The 14,299-nt window shown below is 39.1% G+C and overlaps 1 protein-coding gene across 1 annotated transcript in view; it reads right to left on the bottom strand.

Annotated features, from left to right (window-relative positions):
• LOC139739058 (uncharacterized) overlaps positions 1 to 14,299 on the bottom strand; it is a 31,682-nt gene that overhangs the window by 4,050 nt on the left and 13,333 nt on the right. The window contains exons 8-23 of the mRNA XM_071649671.1: positions 12,942 to 13,059; positions 11,701 to 11,988; positions 10,735 to 10,879; positions 9,859 to 9,979; positions 9,103 to 9,236; positions 8,603 to 8,819; positions 7,872 to 8,065; positions 6,906 to 7,079; positions 6,255 to 6,500; positions 5,559 to 5,729; positions 4,881 to 5,084; positions 3,598 to 3,773; positions 3,041 to 3,134; positions 2,397 to 2,573; positions 1,290 to 1,457; positions 295 to 474 (exon numbers count right to left, since the gene is read on the bottom strand). Coding sequence (XP_071505772.1) covers positions 295 to 474; positions 1,290 to 1,457; positions 2,397 to 2,573; positions 3,041 to 3,134; positions 3,598 to 3,773; positions 4,881 to 5,084; positions 5,559 to 5,729; positions 6,255 to 6,500; positions 6,906 to 7,079; positions 7,872 to 8,065; positions 8,603 to 8,819; positions 9,103 to 9,236; positions 9,859 to 9,979; positions 10,735 to 10,879; positions 11,701 to 11,988; positions 12,942 to 13,059 — 2,807 coding nt within the window. The remainder of the gene's footprint in view (positions 1 to 294; positions 475 to 1,289; positions 1,458 to 2,396; positions 2,574 to 3,040; positions 3,135 to 3,597; positions 3,774 to 4,880; positions 5,085 to 5,558; positions 5,730 to 6,254; positions 6,501 to 6,905; positions 7,080 to 7,871; positions 8,066 to 8,602; positions 8,820 to 9,102; positions 9,237 to 9,858; positions 9,980 to 10,734; positions 10,880 to 11,700; positions 11,989 to 12,941; positions 13,060 to 14,299) is intronic.

Raw genomic sequence — 14,299 nt, 5'->3', positions numbered from 1 at the left:
TCTCATGTACTCAAATTTCTTTTACAAATGATGTGCTTCTTCATAATAAAACGTCCAACTGGCGCATGTAGGCCTACCGCTTTGTATCGTGTAGTTTTAAATGGAAATAAATAATCTATTAAACTGAATTGAATTCAGTGAGTAAACACATACACACACACACACACACACACACACAATAACAATGCAGAAACAGCAGAAGAAAACTAAAGGAGTTTGGGCAAGATTAATTCGCAAAGTGACATAAAAAGGAAGAGATTACCATGCACAAGAAAAGCGGACTTGTACACCTACCCACACAGTCGCTGATATCGGAGGAGGCCACGGCCAGAGTAACGTAGCCAGTTGGACATGAGATACAGTTCTGCTGTCCACTTTGGTCCTGGTAGGCGTTCAGTGGACATTCAACGCAGACTGGCTCTGGGTTGTCAATGTCAACCCACACGTCTTGGTAGTAACCCTCGGGACAGGGAACTGTATTACAATGATTGTGTCAGGAAGATAGCAAATTGTAATTAACTATGCACATCAATTGGTGAAAGGTGTGCATAATGTTTTGTATCTGGTGGGGACATAAAATCTCCAATCTTCGCTTTTTCTTGCCCCCCCCATATCATCATCAAAATATTGATAATATTTTGTGATGTATTGACTTCCCTGAAAAGAAAATGAATATGAACTTGAACATGAAAATTCATCCCCATGCATTACATCTGTTATTAAAAGAAGTCGTATTATCATGTCACATTACTGCCGACGTTTACTGCTCTGAATTATAATACTTGTCTGTCATTCTATAACACAAAACGCTTAATATGCTAAAGAATTGTTTATATCTAAAAGGCATATTGGCTCTATACGTTGTATATGATAGTTTGAATGGCAACTTCCCTTTTTCGTTTAATAGATTGTCGGGACAAAGTTTTTCACGCTCCACACCGAGATAGTCTACGAGTCCTAATTATGCTAGAGCTGCTCATATTAAAGCATTTGCAGCATGGGGAAACATGGGTGGTTCAACTGACTTTCGGCAGCATTCGGAAACCAAGAATAGCTAGCTCCTGCCAACATTCTCACTCCAATCCATCGGGTCTTTTACCACAATGAGGACGTAAAATCACCCGTAACTATTGGGGTAACATTTCCCTGCACTCTGTCCGTCCATGTAGAGAATCTCAGAAAGAGACAAATTAATCCGAAAAATATCCTCCCACCACAAGAGTGAAACAAAATGGACTGTATAGTTTGCCGCACATGGACGCTGATGGAATGCTAAACTTGAGGCTCACCGATGCACTCTGTAATATTGACGGCACCAGGACTGGCTGTGATGAGACCATGGGGGCATTCCTTACACTCCGCTTGCCCCTCCTCATCTTGGTAAGTATTCCGTGGACAGGCAGCGCAGGTGGACAAACTTTCGATCACAGTATGGTAAGTGCCAGCAGGACAGGTTACTGTGTGCAAACAAAACATTATATAGTTGTTTTCTCATCCGTCATGTTTCCTTTTTAATGTTTTTATTTACTTCAGGTCTACTCTTAAATAATGTATTCATGTTTACTCAACAGGAAATAACAATGTTACTTTACTACTACATGAAATACGACTTCTACAAAACAAGCGTAATCCATGGAGCATTTATTACAGGTGCTACGCAACTCTTTAAGTGCCATCATCATCAGTACTCGCAGATCAGAAATGACCATAAATCTGCGATTTTAACTTCAACTACACTTCTATTAAGCTAGTGATAATGATAATGATAACGATGATGACGAAAATGATAACATTTAATAATAATAATAATAATAATAATAATAATAATAATAATAATATCACAACTACGATAATAGTTTCATCATTATTGACAACGATCAACATAATGGCTATGATTAATAATTATTATCATTAACATAATAAGTGATGTTGGTAGTAGCAGTAGTAGGAGTAGTAGTAGTAGCAGTAGTAATATCAATGATAGTATCAATAATACTAATCATGCTAATACATCTGTACTTTTACTAATACTGATACTACTGATAACGATAATAATAATGAGTAATGATAAAATAACAATGATAACGCCTTTAGAATTAGATAATGATGGGTATTGTTGTTGGTTTCTGCGTGTACTGCCGTAATGACTACTCATAAAACGGAACTGATCGATACAGACTGGATACGATGTCTTGCCCAAACCAATGATGTCCAGATTTGACATAATCCAAACCAAGAGTCTGTGCTCAGGTGTTTTTCATCACAAAACCACTGTACTTCATTTATGCTGGTTATAAAACCAGGTCGGTATGGATTTCGTTTTGATTTTGCTATAGTGGACACAGAAACAACACTCGCAAATCCTTGAGCGCACTTTAGTGCAACAGTTCTCATACCGCAGTTTCCCCTGGTAGTGAACCCCTGTCCTGCAGAACAAATGATGGCGGCTGTCGACACCACACCACCGGCATCAGGATCTATTGTCTCGCCGTCGATCTCCAATGAAAGGGCGCCGTTTGACATCAGTGTGTTAAGGGTTTCACTCATTTCATCCACGGAGGGCTGGTCAGTCTCTGTATAGCCGTAACATACAGGAGAGAAATTTGTTACCACATATGTAAATGCCTTCCACACAGAGCTACTACATACGTAAAAGGCGAGACACAAGGTCATGTTCTTCAAAACTTTAAAACCAAAAGGTGAACTTAACTTGTAAATATTGTTCGTGAATTCAAATCACCAGAGTTGATAACTAAATGTAACATAAAACCATATGACAAAGCAAATGATGTGAAACATGCATCATTATTTCATCACTAAATGCAAGAGTTTTAATTAATACTATGTCAACAAAATGAAATTAAAAAAAATCCAATCTCACACAGCCTATTTTGCAATCGTAACAACTTATCAACTATTTTGAACTCTTGAAAAGGTAGCCTCTTTTAAGCAGAATAGCAAAATACCTAACAAGTCTAGCCTTTAAACTGCAAAACCAAATACAATTAATGAATGAGAATATAAAATAAGCTTTGGATACCTTCAGTATGTGTGTAATTGAACACTGTCTCCACTGCTAGTGTAACAGGTTCATTATCAGTTGCTCTCCGCTTGCGAGAAACGCAGTTCTCGACCTGGATAAAATGAACAAAGGGTCATATTTTGCAGAACATTTTTCTCTTGTCATTTGAGGTGTATAGAAGCTCTACAAAATTCAGATGAGTGACTCATGTATTTATGTGGCCTATGTGTCATGCCCTAGAAGCACATTTTGAAATTGCGTTGACATTGAAAAAAAAAACACACAAACGAAAGACAAATAGCTGAATTCGTCATGACAAGAACATGATTTTTCCTAGACGTAATAATTAATGAAAGCTGTTACTACAATGACAGTTTGATGACATATCTGCCCACTGTTATTTTCAATGAGAGGAAATGAATAATGATCTCTGCATTTTAAGCTCAAACCATTCCAGTACAGAAAAGTGGAAGCCTCTTTGTGACTATTTTCCACTTGTCCTTACTTGAGATGAATCCAGGACATTCTATTCTTCGTATCATCCAAAAAAGAACTCACAGCGCCTGAATAATTACTTGTATATTTGAAATGGAGCAATCGTTCTTGCTAGAGCAACCAAAGTTCCCTATGTTGTTGTCGAAGGCATTGGTGAGCTGCTCCTTCAGAGTGTTCTCATCCTGCTCCGAGGAGCACTGGGCACTGGGGTAGGGCAAACTGATGTTGGTCGTCACCTCGTTGGGCTTGCTAACCTCTGCAGCAGGTGATTGAAAACAGGAGAACTCATTAACCCTTATGGTGCAGGGAATTTGAACGGTGTGTATACACGTTATATCAATTTCTGCACCAAACCTCACTCAACATGCTCAAAGCGCTCTCTGAGACACAGTCTCAAACTCTTCACTTTTCCTATACATGATAAACATTCATAAGAAACTTGACAGCTCTCAGTTCGCTTATTGGCCGCACACGCTTTTCTTGCAGGTTATCAAGTCTTGCATGAAGAATTAGGATAAAGTCAAACAACACTAGCAACAATGCGACACACGTTGAGGTTTAAATCATCGGAATGCATTCAATCATTTCTAAGTTTTGACATCTAGCTGATTGGCATGTTTCTGTCATGCTCCATCCTGCCTGAATTCAACAGGGTGTGGATCCTGTGGCATGAAGCAACCAAAGACACAATTCCTCCCCACGCCCAGATTGGCTGCAGGCCAGCATGAGTTCATTCCCACATCTTCAAACAATGATTAATAATGGGAGAAGTAGACGGGTAACAAGTATTTCATTGAAAGTATCCTAGTTCCTATCTCAGGACTGTCAAAATGTTTGAATCTCCCATACGAGGGATTTTTGCTAGCTTTTCCTTGAACCCCCCTTGCACTCCCTATCTCAAGTGAAAGGTCATTCCAACGCCCCATCTCAAGACAAGAGTTGGACCAATGTTACCCCTTTCGAAGGGAAATAACGTGTGGGTCTAAGTTTAGGGAAACTTCCCTACTCACCAAGTTACATGTGCGGTTTCTGCAATACGTGCGGATTATTGCTTTAAAAGCTTGTGTTGTAAGACTGGGAAGTATAATCTTGCTGGCTGTTTCACCAACAGTTTGTTTTCACCTTGCTCTCTGAGCAAGGATGTTATGTTGGATCTGTGATTGACAAGGCTTGCACCCAACGTGATCACTTGAAATGTTTACCAAGGGACAAGGTGAATTAATGACTTGAATGCAGAGGGGAATTCGATACGATCAGAGCAGCAGCCATCATGAATAGACTTTTGGGAGACCAGCAAAGCTGGTAGTGTGTCGGTGTCTGGTGATTTCTCGTCATTCAAATTGTGAATGCCATAATGACCCACCCTTGCAACTTGGCAGCTTGGCTTTGAAGTTTATGTCGTCCTGATGGCTCCACAAATAGTTGGTGGATGGGCTGCATTCGTAGAAAGGATCGGCAACTCCGACAAAATCCAGGCCTTCGGGGCAGCTGGCCGTGCAATTGTACGCCTCTCCGTCCGTCTCGCACTGCAGGGTTCCATTCTCCGGGGCCTTGAGGGTGAGACAGGCTGAAGCAAAAGACGAAAGGTATAGGCGACGGGACAACTTTTAACTGATCTGAAATTTCCCTTTATATAAAAAAATAACACTATTATGATAGATACCGGATGTGCAAGGACATTATTAATAACATTAGGGAGAAAATTGGCATGTTGTAGGGAGATGACAAAAGGAAGAACAACCGCTACCTTGGAGAAGCCATGTTATGCGACAACATTATAGTAATGTTATGCTTTATGTAATCGTATTACGCAGCGCTTACCGACCTCGGAAGAAGGTTATGGTGAATAGACATAAAAATGATTAAATCTGCCTACATTAGTATGTTGCTAACCATTCTAATCAGAAAAAAAAAAGAGGGAAAGTATGACACACAATTCCATCCTTTCGCTTGTTCGTGCAGAAGAAAAATGAACAGAAATAATTCTGCAAAAATACTGACGGCAGATATCACCTGTAACACGGTGATTCAATGCATTTACCTGGACATTCCTGGGTGTTGCAAGCTTCCTCTTCAAGGTCATGACCTTCGCAGGGCACTCCATGTTCATTCGGGGGTGGGTTGGTGCACTCCCGAGTCCGATTTCTAGTCCCTCCACCGCAGGACTCAGAGCAGGGACTCCAGTGTGACCATTCACTCCAGTTTCCATGGACTGAAAATAACATGCATGAAATTTTCACTTGTTTCCTTGTACACAACAAATACATGCAAAAAGAAAAGAAACCCAGTTTTACTTCATTGTTGGAAACACGACGCCTGTTTGCATGAAAGAAATATAGAAGCAAAAAATATCAGTTGAAGTAAGCAAAACATCAACATGTACTTCTCAATTCACTGTTGAATATTTCATTAATCTAAACCATGTAACTAGAACCATTAATACATGTCATTCTACACGCTGTAAGTCTATAAGTCATCAGTGCTAAAATGCACTCGATGCTATATAAAGAACACAGCATGATAAATTGCTACTGCGCTAATAAAAGACACAGTCTCTTTACTATTGGAAGTAATTGACGTGTTTTCTAAATAAAAAGCGGCTAATGAATATTGTCTTGCATCATAAAGTGATGACATATGATTATGTCGTACCAATCTTTCCCCTTTTTATACTCGCAAGACCTCATGCTTTGTAGTCATTTTGACAAATTTCATTTGTAACTTGCGTCTAACTTACTAATGGCGACTTCACAGTATGGTCCCTTGAATACGTCTGAGCATTCACACGAGGTGGTCCTATTCAGCATGGTGCAGCTCCCTCCATTCTGGCAGGTGGTATTGGTGCAAAGGTCGACCTCTTCATCACAGTTCTTTCCTGTCAGATACTCTGGACAGAGGCACATGTAGGAGTTCAGTTGGTCGACACAGGTACCTCCATTTTGACAAGGCGGTGACGGCGTGGCCAGCAAACACTCATTGGTATCTGGAAAATAATTGACAGGCCTGCCAATATAAAAGATGTATCTGCAATGCAGATGAGACTTAATAGCAAAGACAGTTTTGACGAGTTCATTGTCAACAAGGGGCAATGGTGTACAACCACCAAGGACGTATTCATGATTATGCCGCATATAAAATTGAGCACAGCCGATGAAGAGGAACAAATTCCATTCATTCTCTACCATTGTCAACAGGTTTCTCGATATCCAATACGCTGTTGGTGAAGTCGTCAACTTTTGCCTGCTGGCCCCTCGTTCTACAACAAAAGCAAACAATTCGAAGTGCTGATCATAGCAGATTATATATTTTTTTACATATCCGTGGTAAACATCGATGAAATACTCGGTGTACTAAGTACCTTTACATGGCGTATGTAACATTATCTCACCATCACACTCTGAAGGAAATGTTGCAGCAAGAGTAAATGCTTCGTTCCCAGTAAAGTCTGTCCATGTGATGACGTTTCCTGAAGCACTTGAATTGCACTTGGTGTGAAGAACAGAAGTCATATCCTCCCCCACAAAACCACTCCAGAGGTTGAGGGCGTTAACATGAATATTGCCTGTTTACAGGATTCGAACAATATCATGATTATCATGCGGCAAGTAAGTGTCATATAAATATGTCAGAAAGGCAAAGGAGTAAAACATCTTGCGGTTTCACTTTAACAGCTTAAATCATCAGCTAGAATTTAACGGTATTCACATACATTTGGCTACTTAAGATTCTGTTATTCATGCTAACATGAGTGAAATATCAATTCATTTTCATAATTTGAAGAAGGATCAGACACATTTATCGCAAGGGTACCATTGTTCTCCACAAAGTTATCAGAGGACTTTGCGTATTAGCACAATATCGTGTGTGATGCACAGTAATGTTTGTGTTTCGTTCGTTCTTTCTAATCATGCTATGCTGTTTGATGGAGAAAGAAAAAGACAACAAATTAGGCTCCGAGGCGATTTGTATCATTCCTTCAATCCTTTTCAGCCTATGACTTCCACGATAACTTGTGTCTTTTTGGAATGCACTTGATAGTTTCATAAACATTTACAACCACTATTTATAAAGTACAGATGAACACTACCCTATAGTGATAAACGGTGCATAAAGGGGGTTGACACTAAATATCTGTGTGCATTCTGGCAGCTTTTTTCCCTTTTAAGCTGATAGATAATACATGAAAGGATATCATGATATCATCACGTTCATTCGTATTAATTATTGCATTGTGCATTTACGCCTTGATAACAAACTCTTAACAGATCAGGTTTTTTCTTAATACTCCTAATATGAATTGCCAATTAAGCTGCAGGGACACGCAGCGACCCGAGTTTTTTTTTAATCAACTAACCAATGCCGAGAAGATTCGATCCGATTGTGACGTCAATGTTTCTTCCCATTCTACTCTCATTGGCTGCACTGTGATTGGCCAACAGCTCAGAGCCATCAACTCGCCACTCCCACTGACCGTATGTATCCAACCACAGGAAGATGTGATGCCAACGCTTGTCACAAATACTTGACTGGTTGCTTACAAATGCTTCCCTGGAGGAAGAAATGAACACCGAAATATGGCTGTCTGAGACCATTTGAACGGAGCAAACACAGCTCACACAGAAGACGTAGGTTTGTTGGTCCCTTGTAATTTAGTTTTTTCCCACTCAGCTCCTTGGTTGTACTACAGCTGGGATTAATGTCTGCTTTGTAATCAGTTTTCATCTTGACGTCTCTGTTAACATTCATTTTCTTACCTCTATCTTCATAAAGCTTGTATCATATTTTTACCCATACTTCACTATTTCCTAGCTGGACTTTATAATAATCTGCCGTCAATGCTTGTTAACAATGCTTAACTAGTGAAATATCATGTGCAATTTGCTTTTGTGTAGATGATCGTTCTTTGTTTGATGGGTAAAAGAAAAGGTTACGGTAAGGAGTAGGGTTAAGGTTAGGATTAGGTTAGAGCGAGGGTTATGATAATAGGGTTAGGGTTCAGTGGGGTTAGGGTTAGGGTTAGAGTTAAGGTTTGGGTGAGGATGATGTTTATATTTTATGTGCTTTCAAGGTTTGAACAGTTTATACCTTCCGATCATCAAAGTGAAGCTGCACGGATTATATAGAGCGACGGTGAAATTTCCAGCACTCAGACGAAGGAGGTGCAGATTTTCTGATGGTGCAGGGATATCCACCCACATCCACACAGAAAGGGTCAAGTTTTGATAGTCACCCTCCATCTGAACAGAGTGATGCACCATTTGAACCCTCTGGTCCAGTCTTAAATCAAAGTTGCCGAGGATTTCTGTTCAAATTATATCAAAATAATTCAAATAGAAACGCATAAAAACAACGATAAAATAGAGCACATTATCTTTGTAAAATGATAATAAGTATATCAACCATTAAGCCATTTCTGAGAGAGGAAGTATATGTAGAAAGTTAGGGAGTTTCTCTCTACTCGGCATTTATAGCACACCAAGGAATAATCAGTTTAATAAACGCGTAATTGATATTTTGCCTTCTAACAAGGCGGGGATCATAACAGGTAACATTACGGCAGAAAGAGTTAGTGTTGTATAATTTACCTGTTTCACAACGCTCGCCTGTAAATCCCCTCTGACACGAGCAAATGAATTGAATCAGTCCATCTGTACAGGAGCCGTTGTTCATGCAAGGGTAGGACTCGCAAGAACTGATCCTCTCTTCACATGTAGCACCACTGGAGAAAATATTCAGGCAATGTATATTAGGTGATAAGATTTCAAGCGAGTTTTTCTGACGTGCAGCTTGTTATATGACTCAAAGACTTGCAGGAACAGTATACATGACAAACCTCAATATTCATGTACAAAAATATTTAACCAGCTCCAGTAATGCTTAAAGACACGTGTATTTCAAACTTTATCCTTTCATCTTAACCGTCACGCAACAGACTATCATTTTAAAAATCTTGAACTTATCATAGCAGAAACATCTATAAGAAACCTTAAATAGAGCTGATCTAGCACACATTGTTTGGTGATCTGAGACACAGACCTTAATGTTTTAAATCGTCAGTCATATTGTAAGAGTATGATAAAGCTTTTCTGCACTTATAGTCCGTCTAGCTATTCAACCTGAAAAATCTCTTCTCCCTCTCTCTGTCTATCTTTCCCTATCTATTTTATATTTTTTTGGTGCTTTTTTCTGCTTCCGACAAAACTGTCGTCTAATCTCGACAATGCATAAAAACCACTGGAAAAAAAAAAACGAATCATGAAAAAGAAAAGAAAACAAAACAAAACATAAAACAAAAGACTTCTGGGAGTAGTACGCAGGTGCTTGGACAATACATTTCATACCGATATCCTTCAAGACAGTCACATTCGAAGCTATTAATTCCATCTCTACACACTCCGAGGTTGTCACAGGGAAAGGAAGCACATTCGTCCGCATCTGTCTCACAGTCCCTTCCAACGTAACCTAGATATAGGACACGGAATATATCATAACGAAAATGATAACAGAAAGACTGATGGCATGGTATAAATGAAAGTAACTTTTAGGGTACATGGTTCTTTGCATTTTTTCTTGTTACAATCTGTCTGCAAGAGTTTATAATATACAAATGATTACTGCTATGAGGGGCACAGTTAAAATTATGGGCCCAAGGTGATGTCAAAACCATAACTATGCCCGAAGCGAAACTGACGGCACAGTTATTGTTTTCACATCACCGAGGGCCAACACAATTTTAACTGTGCCCCGAATATCAAGCTGTCATTATTTGTTTTATATACCGAAAATATAGATTCTTCTGATCTGATTGGTTAAAAGGTATACCTGAATTAAACAAGGACTCGTAATAAACGATGATCGACAGCGCGGCGGTCGTCACTATCATTGGTGCGCACATATGAGCGATCTATGTGTACGGGGTTGCGACTGTCTCCAAACCTATTTACAGGGCACAGTTGATTCTATGCCCCGGGCACAGTAAATCATGACGTCATTTTGATAAAAAATGGGGCACAGCTATTTTCATGACTCGCCACTTTTAACCAATCAGATGAGAGGAATCTATATTATGAGGTATATAATATATGACATTTCTACATAGCATCAAAACAAGCTTTCGTGATCAGCAGTAACACTTGTTATTCATGTATTGACTACCCCCTCTTCCAAAAAAGAAACAAATAAAAACAAAACAATCACAGGCGTATCCGTTTACTTACCGCTCACACACAGACAGGTGTAGATGTCATTGCCATCCACACAGGTCCCTCCGTTTTGACAGGGGTTGTTCTCGCACTCATCAATATCTTCATCGCAGTAATTTCCAGTCACACCGTCCGGACAGATACATTGGTATCCATCCACCTGTAATTCACATTAGTGATTGATATTTTATTGCCACCTAGGAATCACAATCCATGTTTTGCTTTCAGTATTCCTAGCATCATAATCACATAAATCTGACGCAGCAATGCCTTTAACAGTAATGTTGATTAGAAATTAACATATCCTTTAAAATTGAGATTGGAGAATAAAGTGAAGCATCTGGAATAAACTTTATTTATTCATTACAAAATATGAATAACTTTTGTCCAACAGTCGAGTCGAATCGATTCAATACATATTATTACATCACATTTGGATGCTACTGAAAATACCACATGTCTAAAGATAAGTTATTCTTTTGTTCTATCACTTGCATGGATGCCTGTGTTGAATTTTGTTTTTAATGATTGTCATCGATATCATAATCTTGAACTACTTTTGCTACCAAAATATTTTCTTACTTTAAAAATCATAGCAGTGGTGAATGTGAAAAACAGCACTGTGATTTAGAACGCAGACAAGCTAGGACGCAGTGTACGACTTTTGTGCGCTGCAAAATTGATGACTGCAGTAACAACTGAGATTATAGAATCTATAACAAACTTCAATCGCAAGTTAGAAGGACGATTCCAGTATAGGTGGTCAAGTGGTCAGAACCACATAAAGCATAGACATGTCCATGAGGGGAAATAAAGTGGACCCGAGTCGCGTGTTTGGATTCTTTTGCACAGAATGTTCGCAATTGAACTGTAAGAACTAGTGGTTGCTGAAGCACATTTGACGTCAGTAGTACAAGCAAACCTCCTTGGTCTCGTTGGTACAAGATAGAAGGAATGACAATGGGGTTACAAATTCCATACCAGGTCATCACATGTTGATCCTGCTGAGCAATGGTGGTCTTGACAGTCGTCCACATTGGTGTTACACGTATCACCCGTGAAGCCAGCCAGACAATGGCAGACGAAGCCATCTTCAATGGGGTCACATTGTCCCCCATTCCTGCAGGGCGTCGAGTCACACGGATTGGCCGACAGCTGACAATACGTGCCCCACGTCCCCTCCGCACACTGACAGGTGTATTCATGGACTCCATCAACGCATGTACCTCCATTCTCACAACCGTTGTTTACGCAGTCATCAACGTTGTTCTGAATTTAATCAAAAACACTAATGCTAACATAATGTTGGCCATATCTTGCTTATTTATGAAATACAATGAAATTTCCCTTGGTGATAAAGTATGTAAAACAAAAGTCAATCCCGTCCAGAAACTTGTGCAAAAGTACAATTCAGAGCTGTTTCATGTGAAAATGTTTATCACTTTTCCACTTAATTTCCACAAATAAAACTTATATGGAATAATCTTGTTTCATTGATAGATATATCAGATTAGTGCCCGGGTAGGCCCTGTCGAGTAATTTTCATCTTTATTTCAGCATTTTTTGCCCAATTTTTATTCGCGCATCCCCGTGTCTGTACCACCTACCTTTTATAAGAAGGGATAGCGAAACGTAATTACTACCACAAAGAAATATCTTCCGAAAGTGGCTGGCGATCATGCAATAAGACACGAGTCAATTGTCTTCGTATCTGCGTGGCAGATCCTGTTTGGCACATGCTTCAAATATATTTGAGCGGCGGCATCGAACATCTAGCAAAGGAAATAAGACGGTTGTGACTCCATTCTCTTGAACCTCCTTCCTGATACCAAGACTGGTTTTTTTATAATTTAGTTATCAAGTAATTCTCATTACCTTTTTAGGGGAGACAAAGCATTGTAGCTACTACCAAGTAATACTGTTGTTTTCTCTCGAGTCATGCGATGTTCCCCAAACTCTGATATGTGTACATAAGGTTACCGCTATGATCATTAAGGTATTAATATTTATCTTTGATATTTGTGTGTGTGTATGTGTGTGTGTGGAGGGGTATAAAGACAAAGAAAGGAAAAGTGTATTTTTATAGCTTACTTGAAAATTACTTCATCAAAGGAGTGTACATGTGATTTCAGACAAAACTTTATAGCTAACACCTCTCCATGAAGACCGAAATATATATCTCTCCACGTAATAGGACTCATTTGGTACTTTTTCTTACAAACCTCACAGTTGTTGCCCTCAAACCCAAGCATACACTGGCAGGAGTAACTGCCATCAAGTCGGTCGTGGCAGGTTCCACCGTTCTGGCAGATTGACGCTGAACTTTGACATGGGCTGATTCTAACGTCACAAAGGGTTCCGGTGAAACTATCCTTGCATACGCAGGTGAATGAATTGACGCCATCGATGCAGTTTGTAGCTTCGACGCATGGTTGTGATCTGCATTCATCGATGTCCCATTGACAATAAAGACCCTCGAATCCTGGTGCACAAATACATCTGCGCAACAGGATACATTAGAAAAGGAAATGTTCGCTTTAGTGGTAGAAGCTCAAGTTAGCACCTTATAGATTTGCTTTATGTTCATCATAATTTCCGTCGGTACAATCATTGTTCTGCAATTTAGGAAATATAATTGTAAATGCTGACTTCTTCATTTAAAACTAAATATAAAATATTCCCTCTGCGATATCTGATGCAGTGGGGGATCCAGGGAGAGCGCACCGTGCGCGCCCCCATTTATTTTTTTTAAACAAAAGAAACAAAGATTTTCATTTCATTTATTTTTCATTATTTTTTTTTCGAGCAAAACATAACACAGAATAAATCAGGAATTATAACATAGGCATGTATTCAACTTTACATGATAGATAATGTTTAACAAATAGAATTATACATGCATACCGGCAAAATACAAAGTTATGTTTAGAGAAAAATTAAAAAATTGAAATGTCCATTGAAAAGCATACTTGTATACTGTGAACCACTCAAAGGATTCTTATGAAACTATTTGTTTACAAAGACAGGACAGAACAAGACAGAAGAAACACAAAAACACGACATGACTTGACAGAAGGGTATAACCATTGAAAGGAAAAAGGCACAACAGAATGATGGAAAGAGAGGAAAGAAAGAAAAAAAAAGGAAATGAAAGGAAAAGCCCACACGCTGAACATCGGGATAGGAAGAGGAATTTGAGGTGCTTCGGAGCTCAAGCAGCTGAGCAAGGTTTATACAAATAAGATGATGTGATACATTACACAATGATGAATTCAATGATTGAAGATGAACCTTTAGGTTGTAAAGACAAGCTAGCTAATGAATAATGGATATCTCAGTAGGAATTTAACAAAAAGAATTTCAATTTACGCTTACGATAATGCAAGGACAGAGATTTTTTTTCTTTTATATCACAACCTATTCCAAAATCTAGAGCCGGTGTATGTAAATGTATTCCGAGCCAATAGAGTTCTCAGGAGGGGGAAATGAAACTCATTAGATCGCCCAGTGGGATAATTATGAAAGGATTGATTTCGTGGAAACATTGAATTGAAAATGCTGGGATGTGCATTTGCGTTAT

This window comes from Diadema antillarum, unplaced genomic scaffold (assembly GCF_040938485.1).
Source record: "Diadema antillarum isolate AM-2024a unplaced genomic scaffold, OU_Dant_1.0 seq00000781_RagTag, whole genome shotgun sequence".
Taxonomy (NCBI): domain Eukaryota; kingdom Metazoa; phylum Echinodermata; class Echinoidea; order Diadematoida; family Diadematidae; genus Diadema; species Diadema antillarum.
The sequence above is the reverse complement of the archived record's forward strand: the minus strand, read 5'-3'. Positions and strand labels throughout refer to the sequence as shown.